The sequence below is a fragment of the Ischnura elegans genome, chromosome 2 (genome assembly GCF_921293095.1).
Source record: "Ischnura elegans chromosome 2, ioIscEleg1.1, whole genome shotgun sequence".
NCBI lineage: Eukaryota > Metazoa > Arthropoda > Insecta > Odonata > Coenagrionidae > Ischnura > Ischnura elegans.
Genome location: NC_060247.1, coordinates 89598719 through 89616446, shown reverse-complemented (window position 1 = coordinate 89616446; position 17728 = coordinate 89598719). Strand labels below are relative to the sequence as shown.

General features: G+C 40.7%; 1 protein-coding gene across 1 annotated transcript in view; it reads left to right on the top strand.

Moving 5' to 3' along the window:
* Window positions 1-425: 425 nt before the first annotated feature.
* Window positions 426-17728, top strand: part of LOC124154143 (sodium-dependent multivitamin transporter) — a 50839-nt gene continuing 33536 nt past the window's right edge. The window contains exons 1-9 of the mRNA XM_046527677.1: window positions 426-442; window positions 803-1064; window positions 7416-7549; window positions 8407-8595; window positions 9508-9662; window positions 10455-10595; window positions 11508-11726; window positions 13637-13755; window positions 14364-14518. Of these exons, the coding sequence (XP_046383633.1) occupies window positions 818-1064; window positions 7416-7549; window positions 8407-8595; window positions 9508-9662; window positions 10455-10595; window positions 11508-11726; window positions 13637-13755; window positions 14364-14518 (1359 nt within the window). The 5' untranslated portion in view covers window positions 426-442; window positions 803-817. The remainder of the gene's footprint in view (window positions 443-802; window positions 1065-7415; window positions 7550-8406; window positions 8596-9507; window positions 9663-10454; window positions 10596-11507; window positions 11727-13636; window positions 13756-14363; window positions 14519-17728) is intronic.

Below are 17728 nucleotides of genomic sequence, written 5' to 3'. Positions count from 1 at the left end.
AAAACGTAAATATGCGTCAACAAAAGTTGCCGCCAAATCTTGGATATAACGCAAGCTACAGAGCGGGAACAGACCCCTAGAACTCTGGACGAAAATTGAGCACCTCACGTCGATTTGATGTTCGGTTTATTGTCCAGTCAGGCAAGGGGTGCGTTTGTACGAATTTTTATTTTATCTAATGTTGTATTTGATTGCTTGAAAGATCGAATGCCGTTTTTTCCTCGCGAATATATTTCTCTTGAGAGAAAGAGAGAAGAGAGAGGGTTATCTGCGGTGACTCGGCGTGCACGGGGTCGTAAATCTTCGCTGATGGGGGTGGCGCTACCAATCGTTCCAGCATACACCTCGCAGTAAGGATAGGTAAGAGCAAACTTCAGCTTCCGCGCAAGCAGCCACGATTGAAAATCCCCGAACTCACGTGACACACCTCCACCCATAACAGGTGATACCGCTGATAGGCCCAATATTTCGATAGCATTGTTTGAATTATGGCGTTGAGAATGTTTACCAATGCCGTTTACATTTAATTTTTGTCTGGATTAGAAAAGATGCAACGTTCTATGATTTTAAACTGTATTTAAGGCATGAATGTTCTAACTTTTTGGCAGATTTATTTATTTTTTCAGGGCTATACCGAAGTCACGTGGGTGCAGACCAAGCCTCACCTTTCGGTTGCTACGATGCCTAGTCTAACATTCTTGTTTGTTTTTAGCGTGAGGGCAAGGCGGGTGCTCTGCTGATTCCGGCCACATTCGGAGCTCAGAGCGATGTTCAGCGTGGGCGTTTGACTTGTATTTCGCAGAGAGACGGGAGGAGGATGGCGGACGGGGAGGAATGGGGTCTCGGCGTGGTGGACTGGGTGCTGTTGGGGGCGACGCTGGCGGGCATCGAGGCAGTGGGCTCGTATGCGGGCCGCAAGACCACCAAGGGGGGCCAAGAGGCTAAGTCGGAGTATGTGTTCGGCAGGGGCGGCAAGGGGGGGCTGGCGGCCGCAGTCGCCTCCGCTACGCCCACCATGATGCTCTCCATCGCCAGGAGTTCCACGGGCGTCCGCGCTTTCGTCGGTGAGTACCAACATCCACTAGGTGTACAGGGGGTTTCAGGAGGAATCCGCAATAGTTAAGGAGGTGGTAAGGGCAGTGGCGTAGTCGTCGGAAGGGGGGGGGGAGTCCAAAATTAGGGGAAAATTTTTGAAAAACAGGGTACCAAGTAAAGGATTTAAAACTAATTTTATCACTTTCCATTATAAAGAAATCTTCTTTTTTCAAGGAAATCATTTGTAAATTTATGATTTTTCTATACTTTGTTTTCTTTCATGATGAAGAAAATTAATTGCGTTTTTATATTTACCGGGGGGGGGGATCCGTACCCTTCACCTTAATCTTCACTCCACCGGGTAGGGGAGACAATTTTTTGTCCTATAAATATGGTGTCACAACTTCATAGTTACCGAGCTACGGCAGCGCAAGTATTTTGTTGGATGCACTTTGCAGCTACTATGAAAGCGCTGCCATTTCCATTTAATTTATACCATTTTCTCTCAATTACTATATCCAACGAGAGGTTAAATTCAAGTAAATCACATTCAAATTGGAAACGGAAATAATTACATGCATCACTCATTCAAATTTTCAAGAAGAAAATAGAAGAATCAACTATCTATGACGAATATGTTCAATTTTAAAACTTTGTCGTCTCTTTATCACTCACTTATTCCATTACATTCTTCGCGTCACAAAAAATTCTAGATAGCGTAAGTGCATAGAAGTGAAGCTAGATAAAGCCAGTTTACCACTAAGGCTGCCAAAGTGATCTGCCGTTTTTGTAGCGTTTCCCATAAGCACGAGTGCTAAATAAATCGTCAATTTTGCTAAATTTCGATGCTACCGCAGCATTAAGGAGGTATAGTTACGCATTTTATTAACACAATGGGCACCATTGAAAAGCAATTCAAAATTAGGTTATGTATCCAACTAACTTACCTCGCGTGTGTGTGTGGAAAAGGGATTTTCGTACTGTCATTGGAGAAAATATTACGTTATTGTAGCCATATCTATCTTAAAAATCTCAGTATTACTGCTTAACCCGATTTAATACACTGCCAATGATAGGAGGTGTAGCTAACGCCCTTCCAAGAAATCACCAAGGTTGCACACGTCACTTTCTCCGGCAACCCGCTATTCAACTCGGCCACGCGAGGACAAAGTACTCCATTACGGTCAGGACAGGAGTTTAAGTATTCAATTCCCCTTTATTTATCTAATTATATAACCTCAATTAATCTGTTTTCCATAAAAAATTCCAAAGATTGACATCTAAATGTGTGTTTTCCGTTTACTTTGTAGCTCAAAGTCAAACATAATTTAAGGAAACGGGATATTTATTCAGTGAAAAAAGGTAAAATAGATTTACTACGCCGGAAATAAATAAATCCCGCTAAGCAAGCGGGGTACCCAACGTGCATGATATGATGGAATTTACCCACCAGCGGCAAATGGTGGGATAGAATAGAAAGAAAAATTTCATGCCAAGAAACTTTTCATGATAAAAAGGAAATCAAATCCACAGTAAGGAATTATTTTGCGCAAGATAAGTTTTTAACCTAGTTTATAAAATAGAAACGCATATAGCTAAAATGTAGCCTAGAAACCCAGTAAAAATGCATGCAATGAGTTTGTAAACTCTCAAAAGTTTGCTGTAATTCAGTTATAAAATAAATGGAAACGAGGAAAAAGAAATGAAGAGAAAGAGTGTGCAAGCAAATTTAAGATGGTAAAAATTGGAGCACCGATGATATCGAATCGATTGAAGATATGGAACGAGCAAATAAATAAATTCTCTCTGCAGGTCAAAAGGTAGGACTAATAGGTCTTTTAACGAGCAAGATAGAGACGAGATATTCGCTGAGCTAATTAAAAATCAGGAAGCCTTTGAGCGGAGAAATACCAAACTGCCAAATCAGTGTAATTGCTCCAAATTAAAAAAAAAGATCAAGGATCAAAAGAGCGTGAAAAGATGAAGAAAGCTACATCTATGGCGTTCCAGGTCTCATTATCTGTAATGATGGTTGCTTTACGGAAGATGAAATAATTTGGGGAGAAAAGAGACAATGAAAAGCACCTGAACTACAATTTGTTTTCCATTACGAATTAGTGTAAGGGCCACATTCTTGGACTCATTACTTACTTCTACGTGGGATCTTTTCTGCAGCTGCCTTACAATATTTCGCCTAGTTGTATTTTGCCAAAGATATATTTAGAGATAGCCTAGAAACCTCAATACTAATTATTCCCACCAAAGCTGAGGAAGCAATCATTTTTAAGGGCCTTATTAAATTCTTATTTCTATGTTTCACTCAAGTTTGAATGCTTCGCGGTAATAACCTCAGAGAAAATATAAACAAGACCGCAGATGATGAATGAGTTATAACCAAGCTCCGAGACCAACATTGAAGCCCAAAATTCCGTATTATTATAGTAAATGGAAACAGTAGGCAAAATAAATACTTAGAAATACATTTTATTCTTAGAAATCTATTTTCTTTAACATCTGATATTTATCCTTCTTCGTGAGCACCCAATTTCATGAAAAGGGTTGCTTAAAGAACCATTGCGTCTCTGAGATGGTTAGAGGAATTGATTCGGAAGAGAAATAGAGGATGAAATATGTCGACGACGAGCTTCACTTTCGATGTAGCGCGTTTCAAATGAATGCATTATTAAATTAAAAAAGGAAATATTGAAAGGGCTGTTCCCATTTTAATTGAGACAATATGTTAAGTGATCAGCTGTGCAATAAAATGAAGAAATTAATGTAATTCAACCAAAATATCACATCTCTATTCAGAAAATTTGATATTTCATGCTCTCACCAGGTAAAAATATGAGTCATAAATTAGGAAATAAGTTTCCAACTCGAGGCCAATAAAAATGGGTTCATTATATCGAAAAAATATTTTTTTACCGAAAAGGTAGCTTCGGTTGATGTAATATTATTTTTAGGTAAAAGAAATTGGTCATACGTTTTGCCCGTATTCGCCATGTTTCTTTAGTAATATAAAAGGATTAAAACCACTTTGCTACGTTCAACAGTTATTTATTTAGTACGGACTTAGGTTTCGATAAAAAGGGTCATTGGGTATATAATAATGCCACCTTTATGTGACCCTTGCAGTTGTAACATAGATCGGTAATAAAGACATGACGGTGAAAACATAAAAAAGTGGTTTTATTCGATAGATCATGATGTGATTCCACAAAGTAAAGCCTGAAACTGTGATACATTTTCTTTAATAAGGCTGGCGTAGCTTCACAGTAGGTCTTCAGCTGTATTAGCAGGTGCGGTCTGGCCAGGCCGGCTGTTCAGCAATCGCCGAGGGTCCGAGCTTAGTCAATACTCGTGTCTATCGTGAAGCGTATAGGAAAGGTGTAATAAAAAAGACTCGGATTAATTGAACTAAAGTTTTTTTGGCAATATTTAATTTCTACATTTTTAGTAGTTGCTACACTGTATGCATACTCAGTGTAAAAAGATTATATAAAAAAAAATATTTTTCAGAACATAAAAGAGAACCTAATCCTTTTTTAAATGTTATTTCAGAGGTTTATTAGACTTCTACGCAGTTTCAAGGGACAAATTCACTAAATAATAGATAATAGAACAAAAATACATTATTGAATTTTATAAGCTGTAAACTTTCACTTTTCCTAGTATTTTTTCTTACGAAATTGTTTTTTTACTAACTTTTATCTGTTTTTTTTTAAGAGTCAGAATTGCGTCAAAATCCATTTCCTGGGATGCGATTTCCTAAAAATTTCTGTGGGAGAATCTCCGAATAAGGCCCCAGCCGAGGACTCCCAATCACTCCAGACCGCCCCTGTCTAATAGCCGCTATAGTCTTGTTTGGTCGCGAAGTTCACCCGACGTCGAAAAATTGACAGCACTGCCGGTCACTGGGAGACTTTATGTTGGCATAGTATATTGGAATTCGACCACATTGCCGGTGTCACCAGGTGAAAATACCTAAAAATGCCCTTTGAGATGGACGAATACCTGGTGGGCTCTGGTTGGCGCGTGACACTCCGGATTAATCTGGTTCATACCCAAGGATTAGGTGGTGACCGTTGAGGCAGGCATGCAACTCCAAGGTCTGGAGACCTCGAATGTCGACGTTCTTCTCCTGATTTCCGAGGACCCTCCCTTCTCATACCTCTCCGAGAATCGGAACCCGAAGCCTGAATCCTCTGAAATTTGCGTTCAATGCCTGACTCACACGATCGACCTTGATGAAGTCCGAGTACACTATCAATCAAGCTAATAAGTACAAGGGATACCAGTCTTTCATCATTACTTCATCCCTGAGGATGCACAAAGAGAACTCTAGCAAAACGTCGGCAAGCATGGACCGTCCGACCCGGATAAATACCCGAGAAGAATAAATCCTAATAAGAACAAGTTTTCCCTATCGCCGGATGCGAAGGCAGCATAAAAGAAATCCTGCATCCTGAATACCATCCTAGGTGGTGTGCTAGTTCTTATCTTTGGTACGGTCCCAGTTTGTGATTTTTGCTCCCACTTGGATACAATAGCCGTAGACCAATAAAGATTTCTGGAAACAGCGTTTAAACAGGGAATAACTTTTATTATCTCGTTTGAACTGAGAAGAAACACAATTAAAAGCGCGAGTCTGCATCTGCACGTGGAATCAAGATTGAAATGAGAATAACCGACGTCACATGGTGGATCTTATGGGTCTGACTGGCTGACTACGACGATAGCGTTTGTTTTCATGTTGTTTATTCCGATAGGAATTTTAATTCACAATGAATTTAATACTCACGGAGTAGGAGAGGTTACAGGATTCAAATAAATGATATATTTTTCTCCATTCCAATCTAGGTCGCATTCGCAAAAGACTTTAATCGCTCTTATAATATATGCTGTAAGGGTTAGACTGAGCCCGGACCTCGAAAAGGACGAACAACTGGGATATTCAGACTGGTGCTCTCTCATAATCGCCCACCTGAGTAAGACATTAGTACTTACTAAAATGCCCTTTTACATGTTGGAATGAAAAATACACAACTTTGGTAACTTTTCACTGGAAATCATTTATTGGAACGACGCGTTTCGACGATGAAGCGTCATTCTCAAGTACGTCTCAGCGTCGAAACGCGTCGTACCAATAAATAATTTTCCAGTGAAAAGTTACCTAGGTTGTGTATTTTTCATTTCAACATGGACTTTCACAAAGTTAAAGCCGAATCGATTGATATCGCTCGATTACATCGCTACTTCCTAACGCTCAAGACTTCGTTAACAATACTTCTCGAAATTTTTGTAATTAACTATTGTAAAATCTATAACTCTTGATGTCAGAGGCGGATGCAGGATCCGTTCTCATGGGCGGGAGAGAGGAATGAAGAATGTCTCCTATCATGCTGTGTTTCTGGGGGAAGAAGGTAGGGAATGTAGGTAGAATAAAATAGCCTCCCTCATGTTTTTGAAGACTTCCCAAGGCTTTCGTATAGGGAGCGGGCGGAGACAGGGTGAACCCACGCCTCTTCCTGAATCCGCCCTTGCTTGGCGGCCCCAGTTGCGTTGAGGGGTCCGGGTTAATTCTTACAGTCAAACTATGCGAGTGGTGAGCAAAACGGTTCTCGAAGAAGTCGTAGAAAGCATTAATCATCATGGTGAGGGAGACTACTCGATACTGGTTATGCGTTCATAATTTACGAAAACGACCATCGCTGTGGATCGTCATTGGCGTTCAGCTATGTCCCCTTGATGATGTTTTTGTTAATAAATTATGATTTATGAGGTTAATATTAATAATAATTATTAACTCTTAACTAGTTTTTCAATCCTGAGATTGGTATACTATTGGTATTAAGTTCTACCTTTACCAAACTAGTTTCTTTGTACTTCTGATATTTTTCTTTCTTGTATCCTTAATTTGCCTCTTACACTTATTTCTTGGCCATCCTTGGTGGGATCATCAATCTATTTCCCCGATATATTTATCACGAAATCCCTATAATGATATGGCCTGTCCACCTAGTCCATCTCTGGCATGTGGTACTCCGCAGTTCCTTTTCTAGTCCTATTTTCTGGAACATCTCGTTTCACATCCAATCCGTCCATTTGACCTTCACCACCCACATTCAGAACCAGATCTCGAAGGCTTCTGTTCTTTTATGACCACCTCTTTTAATAGTTTGTGTTTATGATCGTAGACTGATACTACTCACACGATTACTAATATAGCGAAAACAAAGCGGGCTCGATCGACATCGATCTTTATGCATGATAAATCCACTCAAATGATAATTCAATGCAGTTTGTCACAAATATACAAACAATAGCAGGGAATCTCGACAATGAGAAATTAAAAAAATTATCTCGCCTGCCATTAGGCTTTCCATCGGAGCTGTACTACTGGGGCGCCGGCATGTGGGAAACCGTTTACGGAATCATCTTGTCGCTGCCAATCATCGCCTTCGTCTTCCTTCCGATTTACTACGATCTCGGCGTCACATCAGTGTATCAGGTAAGCACCATTATTACGTCATTTGCTTGCAAGTGAGATGATTACACTGAAAAAAATTTAGTTAAAATTACCACTTTCTGATGAAATTCATCGAACTTTTTTGTTCATATTGAAAACTAAATATTTCGGTAGCATTTACCAAACTTGTTTGATAAATGCTATCAAATTGGCCGCAACAGTTCGATAAAAACCACTAAAATCAAACGGATAATAAACCCGACGTAGCGTGAGCATATATGGAAGATTGTCCACCCATAAAAAATTGTTCTGATTGAAAATCATGAAATTGGGAGTTCAATGTAAGCTTTCGCAAAAGAAATACAGCAAAAGCGGAGGAAAAATCAGCATCCATTCCCACTCAGATCTTGACTATACCATCATATTCCCTCACTCACTCCGCGATTCAACCCTAGGGTCGGTTTGAAGAGGTAAGAGTAGAGTTCACCCCAGTCTTGGTCACAGGCGTGTGAATATCACACATTCAGGGTAGAGGGGGAGGGGGCAGTTTCTTTCCTCGCACCTCGATGATTTTATTTCAGGGAGTTCGAGGCTTCACCCGGGATTTGAACCCAGGACCCCTCCAAGCGCTCTATCAACCACGCTATCAAGCTCCCTACCATTATTATTATTATAAATATAAAAGTTTAACCGGATATTCATAAGAAAATAGGCCATTTACAGTTGTGAAACATGGAATCAAAGGTTTTTATTCTCCGAATATTTATTTGGCTTTGTTTCCAAAAACACTTCATTCTATACATTATCTATTTTCCCACGAACATTCATAATTAATCACTAGGTCGCAGAATATATTGGTTGGCCACACTATCTATACATCGAAATTTTTCTGTCTGCAGTACCTGGAGCTTCGGTTCCGCTCCAAGTCGGCGCGCTGCTTGGCGTCATTCACGTACGTGATTCGATGCATCATCGGATTGAGCGTGACCATGCTCACGCCTAGCATCGCCCTCAGCGGACTCGTGGGCGTGCCGCTCTACGCTTGCATCCTCATCATCGCCGGGCTCACCATCCTAGGCTCACTCACGGTAAGACAACTGTAAGAGTCCTGTACTATTGTCAACGAGCGTAAAAAGGTGGAAAGCCATCGTGTATTGGAGGTGAACGGGAGTCAAGAGTCACTTTTTTATCACTCCAAATCAGTGACATTTAGCGAAAAAATAATAGGATACAAAATCAAACTAGATGAAATTTGCTACAAAAAGGGACCAATCATTTTTTCTTTAGAACTTTCATTTTACGAATTATAAAAGATGCAAGTTTTGTACAATCGTATTTCAATTGTATTAAATCAACGGTTGTTGTTTAAGTAACCTCCAATCAACAGGAAATGCAATATGTATTGACGGAAAACATCTAACGTGAGTTTTCGAGAACTCGGAACGAAGTTTGGGACCGAAGATCCCGGTTCGGACCCAGGCGAAAGCAAGAGTTTTTTTCCACATAGTGAGCACTTATGGGCAATGGCGGATCCAGGATAGGGACAAGGGAGGGTTAAAAATTCCAGCAGTAGTGGGGTCGGAAAAAAATTACCATTCTATCTAATGTCAATTGGATACCAAGGGGGGGGGGCTATACCCCCCTTACCCCCCATAGATCCGCCACTGCTTGTGTGTGACTAAGTAAAGGTTTTTCTGCACTTTTTCCTACTCTTAATAATAATCAAAATCGTATTCTAATATCGGCTTTGGCTTGGAACTTGCACTGTTTAAATTACCTTGTAACATTGTATGTCTGATTACATGTGCCATATTTACCTCTAAAAGTAACAGTGACATTGCCTTATTGGCTTTATGGAGGGCTCGCTTGACACCACCATTTACTCCGGCTTGAATTTCGACGGTCCTCTACTCTCATGAGAAACGCGTGGTGTCAAACTGAAGTCTCCAATTTGTCATGACTTCAGTTAGTTCCTCGGGACTAATGTTCTGGTGTTGCAGGGCGGACTCCGTGGAGTGGTGATCGTGGACGCCATCCAAGGCATCCTGCTGTGCTCTGTGTCCATCGTCATCACGGCCGTGGGCTGTTACCACGCCGGCGGCATCTCCGAAGCCTTCAGCATCACCAGAGAGAGGGGACGACTGGATTTCTTTAAGTAAGGCCGTTATGCAATGTTTACTTCTTCAATAGTTCCCTTATCCTTCTTGCCTCCGTCTCCTCATCAAATGTCGACTGAGAGGCATGATAAGGAAATGTCAATTCAAAGAACTTATGCCATAAACGGACAGTTGAGAGAAGAAAATTGAAAATATTACAAGGGTACGCTGTAAATGGAAAAATTATAAGGTAGTATTTATGTTATTAAAACTAACAGAAAATGGTATAATCGGTGTATAGAAGAAAAAAATCATGAATTTTAAAACCCTAATTTAGCGTAAAGGTACGGAAAATGAATAATTTTACCCGCCCATTCCCAAATTAAGTATAGCTTTTACTTATACTGTTTTTTATTACTCACGATACACGTAAACGTTTTAAACAACAAGAATTACTAGTTTTAACCTTAGAAATTACTACTTTATTTTTTTGTCTAAATCTTAAAATCTATAATGACTAAAGTTCTCAAAAAGATCATTTTAATTCAATATTGATGAAGGAAAGTGTTAAATGAAATAGTATAATTATCTTCAAAAATTTAGAAAAAGTTTAAAAATTTAAACGCGATATGCGAAAAACCTAACGATTCGATTTCGTTAGTTTAATTTGAACAGTTATTTTCAATTGAATTTTTGTCTCCGCTAAATTCTCAAGAGTAGGTATTTGGCTTTCCTAGGAAGCCTTCAATTGCCTATAAATAAGCTAGAACTATCGTCTGATGCGACGAGACTAAACAGATGACCACCTCTCTCACACGTATTGTCCTATTTTGCCTCCCTCCGTGGCGCAGCCCGTCGCTGGACCCGACGCTCCGCATCTCCACCATGTCGGCAGTCTTTGGCACGCTAGGATCGCACCTCGTCGTTCTGGGATGCCAACAGAATCAAGTGCAGAGATTTTGCAGCATGCCAAGCAAGAAGTCGGTGATAGTGTAAGTATTTGCAAGATGCTCAACTAATCCTCAATGAAAACGATTAATTTCGCAGGAAGTTTTCATGAAGACTTTCACTCAGATCCGAAATTCCAATAGAGTGGTTTCCTATTATTTTTTTATTGCCTAAATCGAAAGATTATTACTCCTGGAGTTCGCATTTCACGCTTTTAGATTATTAAATGACGATATCTATTTTTCGCGATTAAATGAAAAGTGAAAAATTTCAAGCGCGCGAAAACGCAACGGCTAAGTAGGAATGATGGGAAAAGTCCGTGTGACGTATTTCTGGTTCCCGCTGCCGCCCTGTGAGGTGACCTTGAGGCGAGGCTTGAGCTCTGATAAGACGCACGCTGCTAGCAGGTAGCGCTTGGCTTAAATATGGATTATTACTACCTTATCAAACGAAGGAGTCTTTCCGACCTTAGACAATTTTAGTAAGTGATCATTCATAGATGTTTCCCTGAGCTCTGTGACTCATGCATGAATTGGTAATCTCAGACGATGTAAATCTCCTATCCTTTCGTGTAGAAACTAGGTCCCTCAGACGTCACGCGGAGTGGAATCGCATGGGCGCCAATCTGGCCCTTTTCAAATGAGGTTAAAATTAACCATTGCCATTCGTTTAAACCGGGATTTCTAAAACCAAATCATTTGTATATTATGAAAACCCTAATGGTGGGTAACGAATAACAATCAATGCATTCCGTTTTCTTTGATGAAGGAAACTACCCTATTTATGAATTCGGTAAATGCGGCAGAGAAAGATAAATTACGACGAAAAAAATCCTTTAGCCCAAAGAGGTCAAGGTTAGCCTATCGAAAATTTGTTCAATATTTCAAGGGTATTTCTTACTTTTATTACAAATATATATTGAGCATATGTTGCCAAAACACCCCGTTTTCTTCCAGAGCCCTCCTGGGAGACATACCCCTGGTACTGGTGATATTCTCGCTGCCGTGGCTGGCGGGCATCGGCATATTCGCCGCTCTCGCCGACTGTGACCCTTTGAAGTCCGGGAAGACGTCTCGTGTCGACGACATCGTCCCTTACTTCGTGGGCAAGTACTTCAGAGCCTACCAAGGATTCGTTGGCTTTTTCCTCGCCATCATCATGAACAGCGCCCTGAAGTGAGCATTCCTAGAACACAGGTGGTTATATTGTATTTCCGATTATCTACCGATTCGATCGATGGATTTTTCTTCCTCATAGGAAAATCCACTAGGATTGGTAGAAAATTAATTGCGTATGCTTGGTTTCGCTATTTAGTGGGCCCTTTTCGCTTCTATAGCGTTGAGGTGTTTTTCCCCGTCCCCTCCCTTCCGCTCCTATCCCCTCCCAGAGGCGTCGGCGGGCTCCCATCGCGGCGGCGCCTCTATCCTTTTTCCAGCCTTTATATCAACTCACCAACCTGTCTGTTTGTCTGTTTGTTTGTCTGGTACAAATCTTGTAACTCAAATTTGACTCACTTCCTGTGAAGCAAAAACGCTGAAATTTTGCACACTTCTTCATTTCCGATGACAATACATGAAAATATAACTTTTTCTCTCCAACCCCCCTTTAACCACCCCCCAGTCAACCTATAGCCCCCCAAAACTTTTAGTCACTATAGTCACTTTTGGTTTTTCGGGGTCACTGAGTTTTTTTGCTTTGTGTCATATATAAACGTTGCTCATCCCCTGTAATCTAAATATAAAGGCTGGTTTTTAAAAAAATTTTTTTTATAAGAGCTTATTTCCTTCCTCTCCAGCCCCTCCCCGGGTGACCGGGCGTATAAGCCACGGGCTTGGTTCCCGGCCCCGGTTTGTTGTATCCTCGAAGAGCTCCCCTGAGCCCTCATGCATTGTATTTCCGATTTTGGGCTCAAAGATAACTTTCGTAAAATTACAGGCTTCAAATCAAAGGGATAAAAACCGAAAATGACGCTGAATTGAAAATCAAATCACATGGAACAAATTTGAGATATAGCGCCATGTCTCAAACTCAACCCAGTCTCTAGGTGACACCCAAGGGCGTACCCAGGATCATAATTGGGGGGAGAGGGGTAAGCCATGGTCGAGGGGGGCCAAGCCATGATCTAGGGGAGGGGCAAGCCATGGGATTTATGGGATTATTTCCTTGAAAAAATAGTTTTATTTCATTTGCATATCTTATACTAATACATATCATTTTTCGTAGGTTATAAGAAACTTTGTTGAATACTTTCGTTTCAATTCAGTACTGATTTTGCTTAGACTTTTGCGATTTTTGCTTCCAGGGGGGGGGGGGGCAGCTGCCCCCACCTCTCCCTCGCTGGGTACGCCAATGGTAACACCAAACTCTCTTCCACTTTAAAAGTGACATTATGACTGCCATCGTAAGGGTTATGGATCCCAATACTGAGTTCCAATACGTTTGACAAACACAATCCAATACATTTTAGAAAATGGACCATTTATATCTGTCTTCCGCCAAAATTTTAAAAAACGAAGTACGCATCTGTTCTTCCATATTGCATAAGAACCAGAATCAACTTGTAAACCCCAAAACTAGTGCCTTTACTCATTGAGGTAAAGGAAGAGAAAAGTTCTTAACCCGTGCGGATGGAATCTTATGCAGTAACTTAAGCGATGTGTGAGAACCTGTATCAATCGACGTTCAGTGAATTTCTTCGATGTGACTAACTTACTTGGCATGCAAGGATGCATTAAAAAGAGAACTTAACAAGTTTACCAAGCGAATTACATTTCCTTACAGTAAATTATGGCTTAAAAATGCACTTCATAGAAATTCAATTATTGTAATTTTAGTTCAAGTCTTAAAGTAATGTTTCGGGAGAAAAGTTAATTTATTAGGAGTCAAAGCGCTTGCTCAACAGCATTGTAAAAAAAATCGATGACATCGATGCCACTCCTTTTGCTTAAAAAACGCACCAAGCGTAAATTGAGAAAGGGTACGATTGTTTATACCAATAAAGATATACCTATGTACATACAGTCAATAATGTAACATACCACCAACGACTAAGAAGAAAATTAATTAACTTGGTTTTTCGTTACAGTATTACTGTTTCCAACCTTAACGCCGTTGGAACTGTTGTCTGGGAAGATTTCATAAGCCATATAGTGCTTTTTAAGAGGGTGAAGGAGAAACATCAACTGATATTCATTCGAAGCATAGGTAAGCTATGAAAATTGAAACTTGCATACCATTTATGTGAGGCTGATTTTCAGTCCCAATTGGTCATCTACGGGAAGGAGTCTAATAACATCACAGTGTAAACAGGGACTTCATAAATAGAATAAAAAAGACTTCGTCGTGAAGCCAATCTAAAGCAGAAAAAACCCCTTGATGGGGTAACGCAAGGTGTTTACATGTGCTAATGCATCAAGAGGCAACTTGTGTGACAAGTACTCCTAAGTCGTTCAATTGTATTAGGCTCAACTATGTGGAAGTTAATACTCGAAAATGAAAAGGAGACTTCGTTGATTTCCACTAATTTATTTTGTCCGTACGACATGTTTCGAACCATAGAGGTCATTATCAACTGCCTGGTTTCGAACCATAGAGGTCACTATCAAGTACCTGATCAAGTACTTGATAATGACCTCTATGGTTCGATACATGTCGTACGGACAAAATAAATTTGTGGAAATCAACGAAGTCTCCTTTTCATTTTCGAGTACTCCTAAGTTTTCGCTACTTCGGTGCGCAATTACATATGCGTCCATATTTCATCCTCCAATGTGAATTTATAGGAGTAAGCCTTTCTTAAATTCTGCTCGCAGCAATCGCCTTGGCACTGGTTATCATGGGCCTGACGTTCGCGGCCTCCCTCCTGCCCGGAATCGTGGAGACGTCCATGATCACCAACACAGCCACTGGCGGTGCTCTTCTTGGAGTCTTCCTCATGGCCATCCTCTTCCCTGTCGTCAACGCAAAGGTAAGATGCGACGAAACACATTTCTCCCACTCCAATCAACGGAAAATCGCAGGGTTTTTCTTCTCCAGAGAAAAATCTTTCCTACCTGCAGAAACATTAAATTATGGTTTCGCTAGTAGTGGTCCACGCCGCCCGACCGTTGGGGTTTCCATGTCCTTTCCCTTGAGGCGTCGTCGGGATCTCATCGCGGCGGCGGCGCTTCCTATCCTTTTTCCTTCCCCTGTCCTTCCCCTCCCGGGGTGGGCGAGTGAAATGTCTCGTACTTGCAGACCAGGACCTCAGGAATCTAACCCCGCGTGCCCACCCTGAGTACTAATTTCCCCTGCTCCCACTCCAATCTATTTATCCTTCAACCTATTTATTCTCAAGCTTAAAATTCAACGTAGAATGAAGTGAATGACGTTTTTGAATGAAAAACGAATGACGGATGTGAATGAAAATAGGATGACGTTTATGAATTAAAAAATATGTTCTTCTCAATGACCTCCACCGGTCGAGAGAAAAAGTCAATGCTGATTTTCTTCTTTACGGGTAATATGATCCATTACTCATGAAAGAGCTACATCCAATTTTCGCTAATGGAAGCTCGCGGTGTCTCCATTACGGCGCGTGATTCTCTCTTCTAGAATCTTCGACAATTATGCAAACTCGCGGAATATGTCATGCTTATCAAGGAGACACTCCCATTTCCTTAATCTTAACAAAAAAATCCAGCCCTTTTAGGATGCAGCGTGAAAAGCACACGACTTGTAGGCCCAGCCTCTAAAGTTAAGTCAGAAAAGGCTGAAAAACTTGGATACCGCTGCAGCGTGCTGTCATCTACCAACTGAGCTTTAAAAAATTAGGCTTTTCAGGCTAACGTTCTGGGATTTCGCATAAAAATATAAAATATTTCATGCATTTTTTATGGCGATGCTTGCATGGTAATTACTCTCTCTCTCTCACACATCATGTCACTCTTACTTCCATAGGCGGATCCAGGGGGGGGGGGGGGGGCACGGGGGCACGTGCCCCCCCCCAGACCCTAAAAAATATGCAAGATTTTTAATACGCTCCCATTATCATTGCATTCGTTTTGTATTACGAGGTATCCTTGTGCCCCACCCAGAACAAAATCCTGGATACGGCCTTGCTTGTGCCCCTCCCAGAAAAAAATCCTGGATCCACCCCTGCTTACTTCTGTCACTGTTACTCTCATGTCACTCATTGTGGTTGAAAATAAATGACCATTTCAGATTAGAAACGACATAGTTGCTAATATATTTTCGCCGAAAGAGTTCCTTTCTTTTTATAATGCACCTCTCCTTCGTTCCCGCTTCTTTTCAAGATAAACTTCTACCCTTCCGAAAACCTGATCTAAAACCAGATTAAAAATAGGCACGTAATTGCACAACTTGAAGCACGTGTGAACGTCCATTTGAAAACACATGGTTTAAAGCCGTAAATTGCGCAAATGCACGAATGCAAGATGGAAAAATAGCCCCTGGAGTGGAGTGGAGTCGTTCACTAAGCCCAGAAATTGGATTTATAGAAAGAATTCGGTAGACGAAAGGGAAAAATAATGTACGGCGGAAAACATATTACCTATTCAGTTAGTCTCTCTTAAGTTTGAATAAAGAAAACGTGAAAGTTGTCGTCCACCTGTCATGAGCTGGTGACGTCATTAGAGTTCTAGTCCACTTACTCGTCCACTGAGGACCTTTAATTAAGGATATAACAGCTCACCCGCGTGTATACAACGACGAAACCCGAATGAAAAACGGGATGTGAAGACGAATGGCTGGGAAGCGGTGTCTCGCTCGACATGAGCTTGTTTGATCATCAGCTTACCTGTAAAAGGATTTTTAACGTCGATATTTCCCCGCGGACATCTCTAAATGTAAGCAACAGATCGAAAGACGGAAAAATACTATTAACTTTTTAATTATTCAAACTCTTACCAAAATCGGCAATATAAGAATTTGGTAAACGAGTCTATTCATAAATGACCAGAGGCCCGATTGTGAAAAAGATATAGCTTCATGCGGCAAAAATTCGCATTCCGTGTCAACCAGCCCGTGTCAACCCTTTCAAACCCAGAGCTGTTTCTGGGAGAAATCAAATTTCAAGATTTTTCATTTTGAATACTTGAAAATTTTACACTTAATGATAATCATCCTGGCAGCTAAATATTTCGTCATTAAAATTTACTCTACTAAATAATAATTAGTTTAGATATCTCCTAAATAGAGCTGAAAGTTTAAACATTTTTGATGTTGCTTAGAAGCACCATTGGGTTATAAAGGGTTAAGAGGCGAACTCTCTTGCACCTTCCTTCCAAACTGCATGCATTCTGGCTCCCCCTGGGCGCCAATCGCGCTGTTAAAGCGTCCTCCATCGGGAGACCCAGAAGCCCACTCCCACTAACAAGTAGTCCTCAGCCTTCACACCGCCACTCACTTAACAAAAAACTGAACTCGCCGTCCTCAAGATAGCGGTATGTTTTGGTCGCGCTCGTTGAAATTAGCCACGACTGTCAACTCGCCACCTGATCAACTTCCGAAATCTTCGACACCGAGGTTTTTAGCCGCCAGAAAACGGTTTCCAATCACACAATGACTGGGAAATACACACTATTCATAAGAATCCGGTCCCTTTCCCCAAACGAACCAAAGCTACTGCAATTAAATTATTCAGAACAAATTCTCATCCATCATTTACTCGGTATAACATCCGACTTTTTAACATTGCGAATCTCTGAAACTTGTTACCACTTCTCACCTTCCAAACGCCATTGCCCTTCTTACCACATCTCCTGGTTGTAAAACTCTACTTTTTTATTCGCCTTTCTTACAGTTTCCTTCATGTTTTCTCCGTTTTTCTTCTTTATTTTTTCGTTTCTAAACAATTTAAAAACACCAAACGGTAGGTATCTTCTTCCTTCATTCGCCTTGAGTTTGAAATAATGTTTACCAATATGACCCTGACTCTTTCTAAAATAGGTTTTGTGGTGACTATTATCTTTCATCTTATCACACTTTATTTTATGTCCGTTATACGCAATGGAAACTGGTTAAATTATGTCTTTTAATTTCCTTCCCTAATCCCAGAAGAGAATTTAATTACTCTCCCCCCCCCCCCCCCCCGCAATTCAATTTCCCAACTTAAATATATGTGAAAGCAGCAGATAAATATTAGTTCACTGAAATGGCTCTTAACATCGCATCGTGG